Source organism: Vicugna pacos, chromosome 14 (genome assembly GCF_048564905.1).
Source record: "Vicugna pacos chromosome 14, VicPac4, whole genome shotgun sequence".
In the NCBI taxonomy this organism is placed as follows: domain Eukaryota; kingdom Metazoa; phylum Chordata; class Mammalia; order Artiodactyla; family Camelidae; genus Vicugna; species Vicugna pacos.
Window position 1 is genome coordinate 27,197,569 of NC_133000.1, and position 13,509 is coordinate 27,211,077.

The 13,509-nt window shown below is 35.6% G+C and overlaps 1 protein-coding gene across 7 annotated transcripts in view; it reads right to left on the minus strand.

The window, feature by feature from the left end:
* The window catches only part of DIAPH3 (diaphanous related formin 3), a 473,996-nt gene that overhangs the window by 253,272 nt on the left and 207,215 nt on the right, over positions 1 to 13,509 (minus strand). For all 7 annotated transcript variants that reach the window (XM_072976641.1, XM_072976639.1, XM_072976638.1 and 4 more), the window contains one exon: positions 5,611 to 5,706. In XM_072976641.1, the coding sequence (XP_072832742.1) occupies positions 5,611 to 5,706 (96 nt within the window). The remainder of the gene's footprint in view (positions 1 to 5,610; positions 5,707 to 13,509) is intronic.

The window sequence follows — 13,509 nt, forward strand, 5'->3', positions numbered from 1 at the left end:
AAAAACCTGAAATATGTTTAGCACACTATAGAGATAGCATATTGTAATAAAAAAAAAATAAAACCCCAGTATGTACATGTCATATTTATCTAGACATGTGTGTATTAGCTCGTAAAATATCTTCCAGCCTTACTAAAATAATTCAGAAAAAAATATTTTAAGACTGCTAAGCAGTGCATTAATATTATTCCAAGTTATAATAGCACTTTATTATTCAGAAATATTGTAGACAATAAGCCAGAGAAACACCCTTCACATTTAACTAAAGCTTAAATATACAATATTAGGACACAGATATCTATGGAAAACTGCCCAAATGGACTAGATGGGATAAAATGTTACTTCTGAGAATTCCAACATGATTTACATTATTTTTGATACATCTAATACATCTAAAGTTAAAATACAACGATCTTCTCAAAAGCTCCTTCAGTGTATCAGAATATTCTCACAGCATTAGATTTAATGCTTTTACTGTTTCTCCTCCTTTTCTACTATTATTGTTTCTTCTCTCCAGTGATAGATGTCACTTCTTGAACATACTCAGAACTTGTTACCACTTCTTACTATTTTATTATATAAACTGAACTTACGTCATCTTATTTGTAAGCAGAGGAAGGGAGGGAAAGCAAGCAGGAGGGAAGGAGGAGGGAGAGAGGGAAGGAGGAAGGAAGGACGGACGGAAAAGAAACCAGGGAAGAAACATATTTAAAGAGAAAAATGCCATCTTCCAGAATTATGGAGAGAGACCAATCACCAGAATAAGGAGGCAACAAATCCTAAATATAATAACGTTTTTTTAAAGCTACACTTTAGCTCCTTGTACAACACCAAGCATTGGAGAGGTTGTAGAGTGGGAACACTCAAGCTCTGATGATAGACGAGTAAATTGGTACAATCACAGAACAGGTATATATTCAAAGTAGAGGTCTCCCAACCTTTTCTGTAAATGACTACATAGTAAATATTTCAGGTTCTGTGAGCTAGACAGTTTGTCACAACTACCCCATTCTACTATGGAAGCACAAAAGCAGTCATAGACAATATGTAAAAGAATGCCTTGGCTAAGTTGAAATAGAACCTGTTCAAAAAACAAAACAAAACAAAACAGGTAATGGATGGCATTTAGCCTGAGAACCATAGTATTTTGTCACATCCTTAGTACCACCAAAAATGGGAAACAACCCAAATGTCAACCAAGGGTGGAATGAATAAAGTATAATATTCAGAGAATGTTATACTAAGCTTCAATGAAAATGAACACCTTATAGCTGGATGCATTAACATGGTATGATTTTATATACGTACCATTCAAAGTTAGTCAAAACCAAACATGGACATGGTTGGTAAAATTACAGGGAAACGGAAGGGAATATTTAACCCAAGATTCAGAATAAGGTTACTTCTCACAGGAAGGGAGGTAAGACTAGAGAGGGTCATATACATTTCTAAGTACTAGTAATGTTCCATTTATTTAGGTATGAGTGTTTGACTTATATATCATGCATTTTATATATTCTCTCATGTGTCTAATATGCCATAACAATATATTTAAAACAATTTAAAATGAATAATATAAAAACAAAACGCATGGGGGTGGGGCTGGCACACTGTATGGTAAAGGATTAAGTTTACCCAGGTGAGGTTTGCTCCTGTGAGGTACTCTCTAAGCACTTCAAATGTCCTGCCTGATAAGTGTCTTAGTTTACTGGGAGCACTGGGCCACACAAGATAGTCTATGCTAACAATGTGATTTATGGTGGGGACCTTGGGTCACACAGTATTAGCCTGACCTGTGGAGAGGCTGCAAACTATGGTCAGTCATATGGGGGTTGAGCCATAACGAAGACCCAGTAAAAACTCTGAACACCAAGGCTTGGATGAGCTTCCATGACTGGTAACAATCTATGAGCATTGTCACACATCATTGCTGGGAAAAGCGAGTACTGCTCGTGGCTCCATTGGAAGAAGACAGCTGCCAACTTCACGCTTAGAACTCTCCTGGGCTCTGCCCACGTGCCATTTCCCTCGGCTGATTTTAATCTGGATCATTTTGCTGTAATAAACTATAACCATGAGTGAAACAGCATTCAGTCAAATCTGAGTCCTTCTAACAAATTATCAAACTTAACAGTGGTCTTAGGGAGCCCCGAACTTGTCACTGTTGTCAGAAGTGAAGGTGGGCCGCTCTCCCTTCTGAGTGAGACAGCCACACTCTGTCTATGGAGTATGTATCTACTTTTACTTTAAACTAAGCACCCAACCGCAACACCTCGTGGCCTTTTTCTGGCCTTCTAAAACGCCCGCAATCTGTCTACGGAGTATGTATCTCTCTAAATAAATCTACCTTTATTCAAAACAAAAACAAAAACAAACACAAAAACAAAAACAAAAACAAAAAAGCAAAAACTGAAGGTGGTCTTGAGACCCCCAACTTTGCAGACAAAAATTTATACCATCTCCCTTACACAGTTATGCAGGTGGATAAACATAAATAATATAACATGCATAATTAATAATATATGTTTAACAAATAATACATGAATAAAAAATTAAATGTTAATAGAAAATCTACTTTGCAGATAGACATCAATTATTCCTTAACTTTCTCCTATATTTGTAATTCATCCACTACTTTCAGGTTATTATTCCATATTTAAAATAACATATATTAAACAGATTAATCTATAAAGTTGAAGTATGGTTTTTTATAGCTTATAAATAAGTTTTTGGGAAAATATTTGTTATAGCTAAGAGCAAAAAAATTACAGAAGAGTTGAAGATGGCCTAATGTATAACACACAAATCTAAAGACAAGCATAGACCTATTAAAAAAAAATTTTAAGTTATCAAGAATAATGTGAGATACTCATTTAAAGCCTCCAAAAGACCCATTAAACTGAATCTTTGTATTAACATGCATTTAATTCTTCAAAATGTGATTATATTGATCCCAGTGGGAAGCTTTGAGTTCACTGAAGAAGTGTAAAGTGTGCATGTTTTGGAACCAGTCACACATGTTTTCTGTAAGGGAACTTAGAAATATTTAAACATTTACATTAACTTCTAGATTCCAGGGTTCCTTCCTTTATAGCACTAACATCCACTCAAAAAAATCTGGTAAAGCATAAGAACACTGTAAAAGTCCTTAGCCATCTCTTATTCCTAGAATGGCTAGAATTCTTTTATACTGAGCCCACAGTCTGCCAAAACCTTTATGAACTCAAAATACAGGAAACTTAATCCACCTTTAAATAAATAGGTAAATAAATCAGTGAACTTTAGATCCTTTCTTCCAAACTCTGTGGAATATTTCAGTTAAGAGAAACCTAAGACAAAGTTATGTTAGAATTCTAAGTGATAAGATAGAATCTTGTCACTATCACAACACGCTTCTTAGAATTCAGTATTTCAGAAGACTCTGAATTTCATAGACAAAACCCAGCTGTGAATCAGACTACAATTACAGTAAAGATTATAGGCTGCTAAATCCTCTTAAAGCTTAAATCATAACACTTGCTACAATCAGAGAGGGTAAGAATAATCCGAGATGGGTTACATCATAATGTGCCATGGTATATATTCTGGACCTTTTGATCTTATACTTTAAAACGTGTTTAACAATTAAGTGAATAAATACATTATCTCCTAGCTACAGCAACCAAGACAGTTTCCTTCTCTATGATAATGTAACTTTCTTATCTCTAAACAGGAATAAATATACCCTATATCTACAGGCCATTTTCAAAATGAGCAATCTTTTTCAAGTCACTGAACACATACATACACCAGACTCTCTAGTTATAATGTCAACACTATTACCCACGTGGTGGGGTCGTAGTAAGGGTTAAAGATTCAGTACAGAACTAGCGTATAAACTATCACAAAGCTGAAATCCTATTTAGTACACGTCTGTAATTTATAAGTAATATTAAAGAACAATATTCATCAAGTCAGTTACTCAACTTTGAAATGATTATTTAGGCTATCTCATCACGGCTAGCCCATCTGAAAACAATTATATTCAAAATGATAATTCTTCAGGACCCCTAACAAGGCAGTTTGTAATGCGGGTCATGAACATTTTTCAAGACAAAAATCATCTTTCAGTGGATTATAATCCACTATCAATTTTTTAATTATGATGTAATCACCTAATTCCTTAATTCTTTATTGTTAAAGAGTACAGAACTTTCTGACATTATCTAAGTCAATTTCTAATATTTAATATTTTAGATATAAAATTCCTAATATTTTGAACAGACAATGTTCCTTTAAGGGGGAAATGCCCTGAAATAGTTGTATCACATAACAAATCCCAAAATTTCACTGATCTAACCCCCAGCCCCCACCCTGGAAAAATATTCTAATTCAGATTACATGTCCATAACACACCAGAAAGACGGGCTCTCTAACTTAGGACCCTCACATCAGGATGATGAACGACACTCTGGGTGTAGGGGAGAATGACGAAGCTGCTCCCACCAGCAATCAATGCTTCCACACACGAGATACCTCATCTCCACTTATACTTTCCATTGGCCCAAGCAAGCCACATGGCAATGCCTAACTTGAAAGAGGCAGCTATGTGCAATCAGCTTGTGCCCAGAAATAGAGAACTGTGCATTGGCCAACAGCACTACTGTCTGCACACTATCCATGGGGATCTGCAGAAGAGACATGGCTCTCCATTACAGTGAGTCGGAAAGGAAGAGGTACCAGAGGTTTCACAAAAGGAATGTCCTGCTCAAACTTAACTCCCTCTTTAATCAATAGCAATAATCTTTATTCTCTCACCAATAACTATTTTTGGCCCAATACTTGCTAAAAGCTCACTTGAGGCATGTGATAATTGAAAGGCAGACTAAAAGCCACGTTAGCACTTCATGCCTCTAGACTCCACATTTTCTCCCTCGCATCAGAGAGTAATAAGTACAGATCATATTATCTCAGTTCCAAGCAGAACTAGCTCTGATGCATTGAAGATGTAGTTAGAAATGAGTCAGAAGCAAAACTATTTGCCCTCTTCCACAGTAATTCAGTCAGGAGGACAATTCAATACTAGATATTTAGCCACTGTAACAGTAATTACATCTAAAACACTTCCAGTCAGTACTTTCGAGGCAAGGCTTTGAACTCTCAGATGGTATAATGGAATTCATTTCACTCATCATCCTCATTCCCATTAACAGTCCAATGTCCTCTGTGTGTGACTGAGTATCACAAATAATAGAGATTCAGAGGTATAAAAAAAAATAATCCACTACCAATTTTTAAATTATGATGTAATCACCTAATTCCTTAATTCTTTATTGTTAAAAGAAAGACTTTAATGGGTAGCTCTCTTTTCAGTTATGGGAAATATATTTTTATTCTAAATCCTTTTCTTAGTTTTATCTTTCTACTACACATTAATCTTTTGAAGAAATTAACTCATAATTTACCAAAAGTTCCTTTACCTAAAGGAAAGGAAAACTATCTTTGAATTTATTACAAATAATAACAATGAAATTAAAATAACATAAAATGAAAACCAAGTCATAAAGAAAATGAAATGCACTACCTCCAGCGTGTTTTGCTAATTTAATAGTATTCAAATCTGATACTTACAAAGGTTCTGGGCAATTTTAGAATCTAGAAATTTAAGTTCTTTAATTTTTTTCTTAAGAAATTTCTTCTCTTCAAAATCTTCCTCTTCTCTTTTTTCTGTAAAACCAAGGATAGAGCCATGTTAAGGATGGTAAGGCACTCAACTGCCAAAACACAGGGAACTTTCTGTCATCAAAGAATCTAAAAAAGACATATATTGTTTAAATTACATAGTTATGAAAATTTAAAAATAAAAAAAAAAGATATCCTAAGACCTACGCTATTCCAGATAGGGACTGGCAGCTCTTACCCTAGAAAAACTACTAAGAGTAAATATTTAAAGGTCTAACAGAAAAAAACAAAAATAAAGCTGATGTACACTATGGAAACCAACACCATCAGATGCAAGAATAAGTACACCTGGCTCATGCGAGCAGCGTACAGTATATAATTATAAAAGTGAATGCACTTACACTTAGGTAGGTTAAGAAGGTAGCTCTAAAAGTCCTGAACAAAGACAAACACACAGCTATTTTATGTTTGATATACCTGATATACCCTGTTTATTTAAAAATATAGTTCATGTAAAGCAGGAAGAGTAGAATGTTTACTATTTGTTTTCCCAATCTTTGAAAAATATTCGGATTTCGACGCTCAATTTATTTCCTCTGAGCTTTTAAAAATCAGCAAATGCATTTCACCTCTCTATCCTTGCTAACAAACAAGTAAGAGAATAACTACATCACGCTAAACAACACGTGAACTGCAGCTACAATATAGTACATGACAGTCAAGGTTAACAGCTGTGACCAATAAAGTGCTCTTGTCACCTCTCCTCTTTGCATACATGGACAGCACTTCTGATGAAACTCAGTCATCTTTACAAAATTAGGGTCTTGATAACAAAGAGCAACGGAGCAAATTGCTTAGTTAGATATGTAAGCAATAAATCGCTAATAAACCACTAATGCCGAGGAAAAAGAACTTCAAAAACCATCTTTCTATATAAGACGGTACATTACAGTTAAATTCTTTTTATATCAGAAAATATTATAATTACATGCTTTGGTATCTAGTGTGAGATAGAGATCAGATTTTATATTTATCAACTAATTATCTCTGTACCATTTTGTGGATAATCAGCCATCTTTTTCACCTGATTTTACATTACACTTTTAGTCTAAACTTACTTGTTTTTTCTGGGTTTCTGATTCTGTTCTACGTACTTCTCCTGTGCTACAATCGCTCTGTCTTAAGTACTGTGGGATCTATGACATATCTTATTAATTGGCTGTTCAAGTTAGTTTTCTTCCTTTTCTAAACTTTATTCACCTGTCTCATATACTTTCCCACATGAGCCTTAGAGTAAATCCAAAGTTCCAAAAATAAAATCCATTTGAATTGTATTTGAATTGCAAGGCATTTGTGAACAGATTCAGGGAAATTTGATAGGTTGACAATTTCCAAACGTCCTAATCATAAGCATGTGTCTATAATTTTTCAGCTTAATGCAGCATTCTTCATAGGCATCCTGTCTGTTTATTGTTGGTGTTAGGTGCCCTAGGTAACTCTATTATACTCATAGGTTTCTGTGGGTGTTGGTTAATTCTTCCTTTTCCCGTTATACTTTGTAACTAGTTACTGCTGGAATACAGAAACTGCTATGTTCTATATAGCATATACATATATGAAAAATTGCTTATAAATTTTATAATCAGTCACTTTACTTACTTATTCTTTCATTCAAATAAGAAATATTTATCAGGCACCAACTTTGTGAGACAAACTGGAGACATCTTGGCCTCACAGAATTTAAAAACCAAACAAGGTGACCGCAAGTAAATGGCAATTACAACACACAGTGTTTTGGTAAAAACCACAGGAGATTAAAGAAATTTAATCCATGTTCATCAGGGATAATCTTCATGGAGTGAATGGTATCTAAACAAAAACTAGAAAGAGAAAAGGAGTTAAGCAGGTGAAAAAGTTTTAGGATGGGAAAAGTAAGGACACAGATAATAGGATAGTTTCAGGTTCTGCAAGAATGTGAAAGGCACAAAAAGAAATGAAAATAGTAAGAGTAGAGAATATTGGGTGGAAATAAATACCACCAGAAATTAATCTGGCACCACATCACACAAGACCTTTTAAGCCATGAGAAGAAGTATGGCTTTTATCCTGGGAGCAACGTGGAGCCCCTGAAGTTTAAGTATGAGAGGGACATCAAATGAACTACATTTTAGAAAAAACTCAGTCTACTGAAGGTGAACTGAAAGAATGGCAAAATAGTAGAAGGGCAGACAGAAGGGAGCTGCAATAATCTAAATGAGAAGAAAGGGGGCGCTTACCCAGAGCAGCAGCCATGAGGGTGCAGATAATGGCTGAGCCCCACAAAGCAAAATCCAGTCCAGATCCATCTCCTAAGTCCCGAATTGACCACCCAACTGCCTACTCTCGGGTCTCTATTGGATGTCTAACGGGCACCTTCAACTTCACATGCCCAAAACCAACACTCATACAACTCTATGCTTTGTTTCCCACAGTTTTCTCATCTTAAAAATGGGAATGCTCTTATTGCAATTTCTCAAGTCATCCTTTCTATTAACCCAAACCTACATCTCAACCATCAGTGAATCTGGTCAATTATGACTCTGAAATAAATGCTCACTAAAATAGGCTCCCCCTCACCTTATCCATGGCTACCATACTCCCCCGTTTGTGGCTGCTGTCCACGCTCACCTGGATCACAATTGCTTTCTAAACGGTCTCCCCACCTCTAAGCTTGACACCTGCAGTCCCTTCACCACAGTGTAGCAGAAGATGCCTGTTAAGCCTTAATGGAAAAGGTTTACTTTCCTTACTGCCTTATATAGAACACCACCCTTAACCCTGTCTAGTATTCCTTATCACTGTCACTCTACCCTTTTTTCTCCTCCAAGGCACTTACTCCTCGCATAACATAAATTTGATATTGTCTCTCTTCCCCCATTAGAAAGCAAGTCCTCAGAGGCAGGAACTTTGTTCAGCATTGTATACTTAGCACCAAGCGCAGAAGACAGCAGGTGCCCAACAGATGTCTGTTGGATGTATTGTATGCATGTAATACGTACCTGCAGACTAAAGAAAGAAGGGGACACTCAGGTTTAATCAACCAGGCAGCTGATGATGGTGCTGTTTATTTAATTCATCAACAAATGAGAGTCAGTTCTGAACTAGTTCAGTTTTAAACATGTTCAGTTTGAGGAGCTCTTGGATATCCACATGGTCAGGTACAAGAGGCAGGGAGATGTACAGATGTGGAGAAGAGAAACTTGGAATGGAGATGCAGGTATCAGTCCTAATAATTATTCTACAGACTGGCATACATTCTCCAGGTACTAGCAAACAATGACATATTTATTTCCTTTTATTTAAACCTTTTTCTTGTATTGTTATATTGGTTAAAATTTTCAGATGAAGGCTAATAAAATTATTAGTGGACTTCTTTTCCGTAACCTAACCAAATGGTAATTCTTTACTTTTTCAAAATTATATTTTATTTTCCTACCTTTATCCCCAAGAAAGGGGCTGGTTCTAATTTTCTTTTAATCGGTTTATTTCTCAACACCAGTAACCTGTCACATTCTGAACATTTTCTAGCCAACAAAAAGAAAAAAGTCAAAGAATCTGCTAACCTTAAACTTAAATTTTGATTAAAAATTTTACTTAACATTGACTAAACATCTACTAGGCATCGCACTCAACACTTCCTTGTATAATTCTTGTAAGAGTCATACTATTACTGTGACTACCATCATCATCATCATAATCATGATGAGAAAAATAATGCTTAGGGTAAGTGTCTCCAAGCAACAGATCTGATAAAAGAATGAGGATCACTACACTTTGACTCCAATATTCTTTCCACTAGTTGTGAAATGTTACATGTCACATTAAAAAAAAAAGTTTATCTAGAAATTGTGACCACGTCCACCTGCAAATCAGAGACTGGAGCAATTTTAACCAATTCTGCTTTTTTATACAAATTAAAAATTAGACTCTTATTGAGCTTAATACATCAGTATACTCATATTGCAATGAAATCATGGTTTTCTCCTCTCTTCTCTGCTACTATGTAGTCAAAGGATGGTTGGGGAAAGATGCACCTGAAATAGTCAGCAGAATATGGGTAAAGGGATTGGGAGAAACAGAATGTTCTAAGATGGAAAACAGGATTTTTTAAAAAAAAGTAGAAATATGCTTCTGTTGACATGAAACCAGATAATCAGTCCATTATCCAAATAGACTGATTTGGATGAAATCTTTCATACTGAGAAATAATGAAAAGTACTGTTAGAAAAAAAAAATGCAGCCAGATAATGGACTGCCTCAAATCAGAGCAAAACCAGTGAAAATGTTTATGCAAAGGTCACTGATGAAGCAGGATACAAATGTTGGCAACAATTTAAGGATGCATTAAAGAGGAATAAGAATAAACAAGGCTGTTTAGCGGGAATGAAATTTTTACACAAAATCCTATTTCAGTTACCCAGGCCAACAGTGTCTGAAATACCAACCAGGAGTGAGAGTGCAAGGTTATGCAGGGAACTCAGGCTTGCAATCTCAACACCAGGCTCCACATCCCAGCCCCACTAGGCAGCAGCCACTGAGCCCACTGTGGCTTACATCCCTCATCCATGGCCTGCGGGCTCTGGCCCTCTACGGACTTGTGAGAATGAAGTGAAATGATAATTACCTTCCTGTAACCTTTCCCTACCCTCTGCAGAGCCAGAAAAATAAGGAACAAGAATCAGATGCCTGACTGCAACTCAGGAGCCCAGAGGAGAGCACATTTTAGACTCTTCCCATCCACCGGTGGAGCTCCTCTTCTAAATCCACTACCAATACACTTTCACTAAAAGACTAGCTTTTCTCAAGTATAAGATGAATCATAAACTCAGATTGTTAGAGCCATCTATACTTATGATCTAGATTTTTTTTGCCATTAGAAGACTACATTTAATCTCACTTCCTAGAGATGTTGTATAAGGCTGCATTTTTCCGAGCAAAGACTAATACCGTTCGAGAGTGGTTCTGATCACTAACACGGCATATGCTGCATTTTATAAGGGTTTTATGTCAGAATAAAGTCAAAGATGACACAATTTTCTGTGTTGCCGAGAGCCATGAACAGGAAAAGTCTTTTTTAATTACATTTTCTCTTTATTCTTTTTCTATTTTCAAAGTTTCAAAAATAGCAGCAAAATTATATAAAAAAATCTCCTTTCAAAATCTTTTCTTTCATCCTAAATTTTCCATTAAAAATCATAGTTCCATGGTACATGGTTATACATCTTCTTCCAGTTCGTTTCCCATTATGTTCTAATCAGATTGATTAAAAATATGACCTTTTTTAAGGAATAAGGTTTCACATAAATTTTATAGTAGATTATTTAACCACTGCAAAAAATTCTAGAATATGCAGTCTGAACGTGTAAGTAGCTGGTAGAGGTACAAAACGTAATAAATACCAGAGTTTTCTCTTTCCATAACTGAGTATTTGAAATCAGTAAATGTTACTAATAATTTTTTATTCTATTTTTTATCAGTGCTTCTTGGTTAAATGTATCTTATGACAGTGTGTTTCTAAAATACTAAGCATTTTAATTTTTTCAGGTTCTTATTTAGCACAAATGCTATTAAATTTTACATGTTATACATTTCAAATAAATTATCTTTTGTTCGTTAGATTATTATAACACCAGCCTTCAAAGGATAAAAGGAAGTACACCTGATTAAGTAACCCTTCTCTATGACACTGAGAGAAGCCAATAAAAATCATCTCAACTACAGAAATAAAGCCAACATAAATCATGTAATTAGGAAACGGAATCTGAGGCCTCCCACAACCTTCAAATGGGGTGAAAGGTGGGGGTAGGCAGAGAGCTATGAACTAGAGATTATTTGCATAATTGTGATTATTTTTCTTCCCTGCTTTCTAACTATTGAGGTTCTTAGAGACCGATAAAGAGTATCAAAAATTTATAGGGTCAAAATTTTAGACTCATACAGCCCTTGAACATGAAGTTTAACCACCTCATTCTATCTGTGAGGAAACCTAAGTAGAGAAAATACACTTGTGCAAGGTCACACAAAGGGCTCGGCTGGGACCAGAACCCAGACAAGAACCCTGACTGCCACACACACAGGCCTAGAGCGGCTCGGGGGCAGGGAACCCGCATGAGGAAAACAGTCTGCAACCAAGCAGGTAAGAGAAGGGTAACTCCCTAAGCTTTACAGGTGATGGAATTTTCCCTCTGTGCACACGTTCGCTGGGAGGTAAGTGAGGTGGTGACTGGACCTGGGCAATGAAGAGACATGCTTGGTCTCCTGAACACAATGAGCAGGATTTAAATCTATGGGAACAAAACTATAGTTCCAAAGGCGAAGTCAAGAATTCACCCATAACCACCCTCACATGGTGGCTCCCTTGGGATGAGGCTAAGTGCTCCAGCTACACAATGTGAATGGAATGGACTTGGGAGTGTCAGGGGCAGGATGTGAGAACAGGAGTATGGCTGAGGAAAGATAATAGATTTCTGAGAGTTACTACTGTTGGTGGTTGTGACAGCACAATACGGGTTCAAAGAAGATTTAGGCAGCTTGAAGGCAGAAGATACAGAATATGTAGGGAAAAGTGAAAACCTGGAATAAATTGGAATTTTTTAAGTTGGCATACGTCCTTGGCAAAATATCAAAGTAAACACTTTGGCAGTGAAAACTGTAATTGTATAAATAGCTTTAGTCATATCTGATCTGTCAAACCCAGTTTAATATTTCTAGGCACATAAATAAATGGCTATGTACCTAACTGCAAATAAATAAATAAATAGGGGAGAAACAGGTTATTTTTCTATTCAAATATTAATATATGACTGCCATAACTAATCAGAACATTCCACTAGCAAAAAGATGTCTGTTTGGCAATTCAACGCTAAGAATTATATAATATATAAGAAGAGTAGATGAAGCATTAAAGAAAATTTTATGAAATAGATGATTTCAACTACAGCAATCCTCAAAAGTACAGCAAATAAATACACCTTTCTCTTTAGGTGATTAGAAGACAAGGTTATAAAACAAGTATTCCTGAAGGACTTCTCTCTACAACTCAAGTCCTACATGGATAAGGGAGAAGGATTTCACTACTTAACAAGCCTTTAATTAGAGTTGTAGCTAGATTTTTTTTTTAAACCATTACCAAATGTACAAAAGGATTATTAAGGTATTAGGGATACATTTTATAAATAGTTTCAAAGTATATACTCCAAAATGACAATGATTTCTACATACGTGACCTAGAAGTATTCCCCATCTGTTTTTTCCTATTTTAAGTAACAAACTGATCAAATTTACGTTATAAAAATTGCTTGATCTCTAAGGACATTTGTAACCATAGAAATTAGCAATTTTGCTCATCTCAAAAGTACTACCACTACAAACTAAAAGAACCACTTTCTTGAGGCTCCCTTGTGTGTAAACACCCTTTCATGATCAAAGAGTAAGAGAGCAGAAAAACAGGAATTCAAAACAAATAAAATATCGAGATCTTTGAAAATCACATACTCGACATTTTTTTAACTTAATAAGCTGTGCATTGGGGAGGAAAATAACTCTGAGACAGGTAAGCCTATTTATCATGTATATCTTAGTGTTAATTGTTTTAATTAAATTAGTTACAAATTGAAATGAGATTTGATTGAATGGACAATAAATATGAGGGAGGAAACCAAAAGGAATCAGGAAAAAGTTAAAACACTCAGCTAAAAGAAAACGGAAGCCTGTTCTCACATGATCTTTCTGACTCATCACAACATCTCATAAAAACATGCCTACATTTTTTGTTATGTATCCTCCTCAAAATCTCCCCATAAGAAGGAA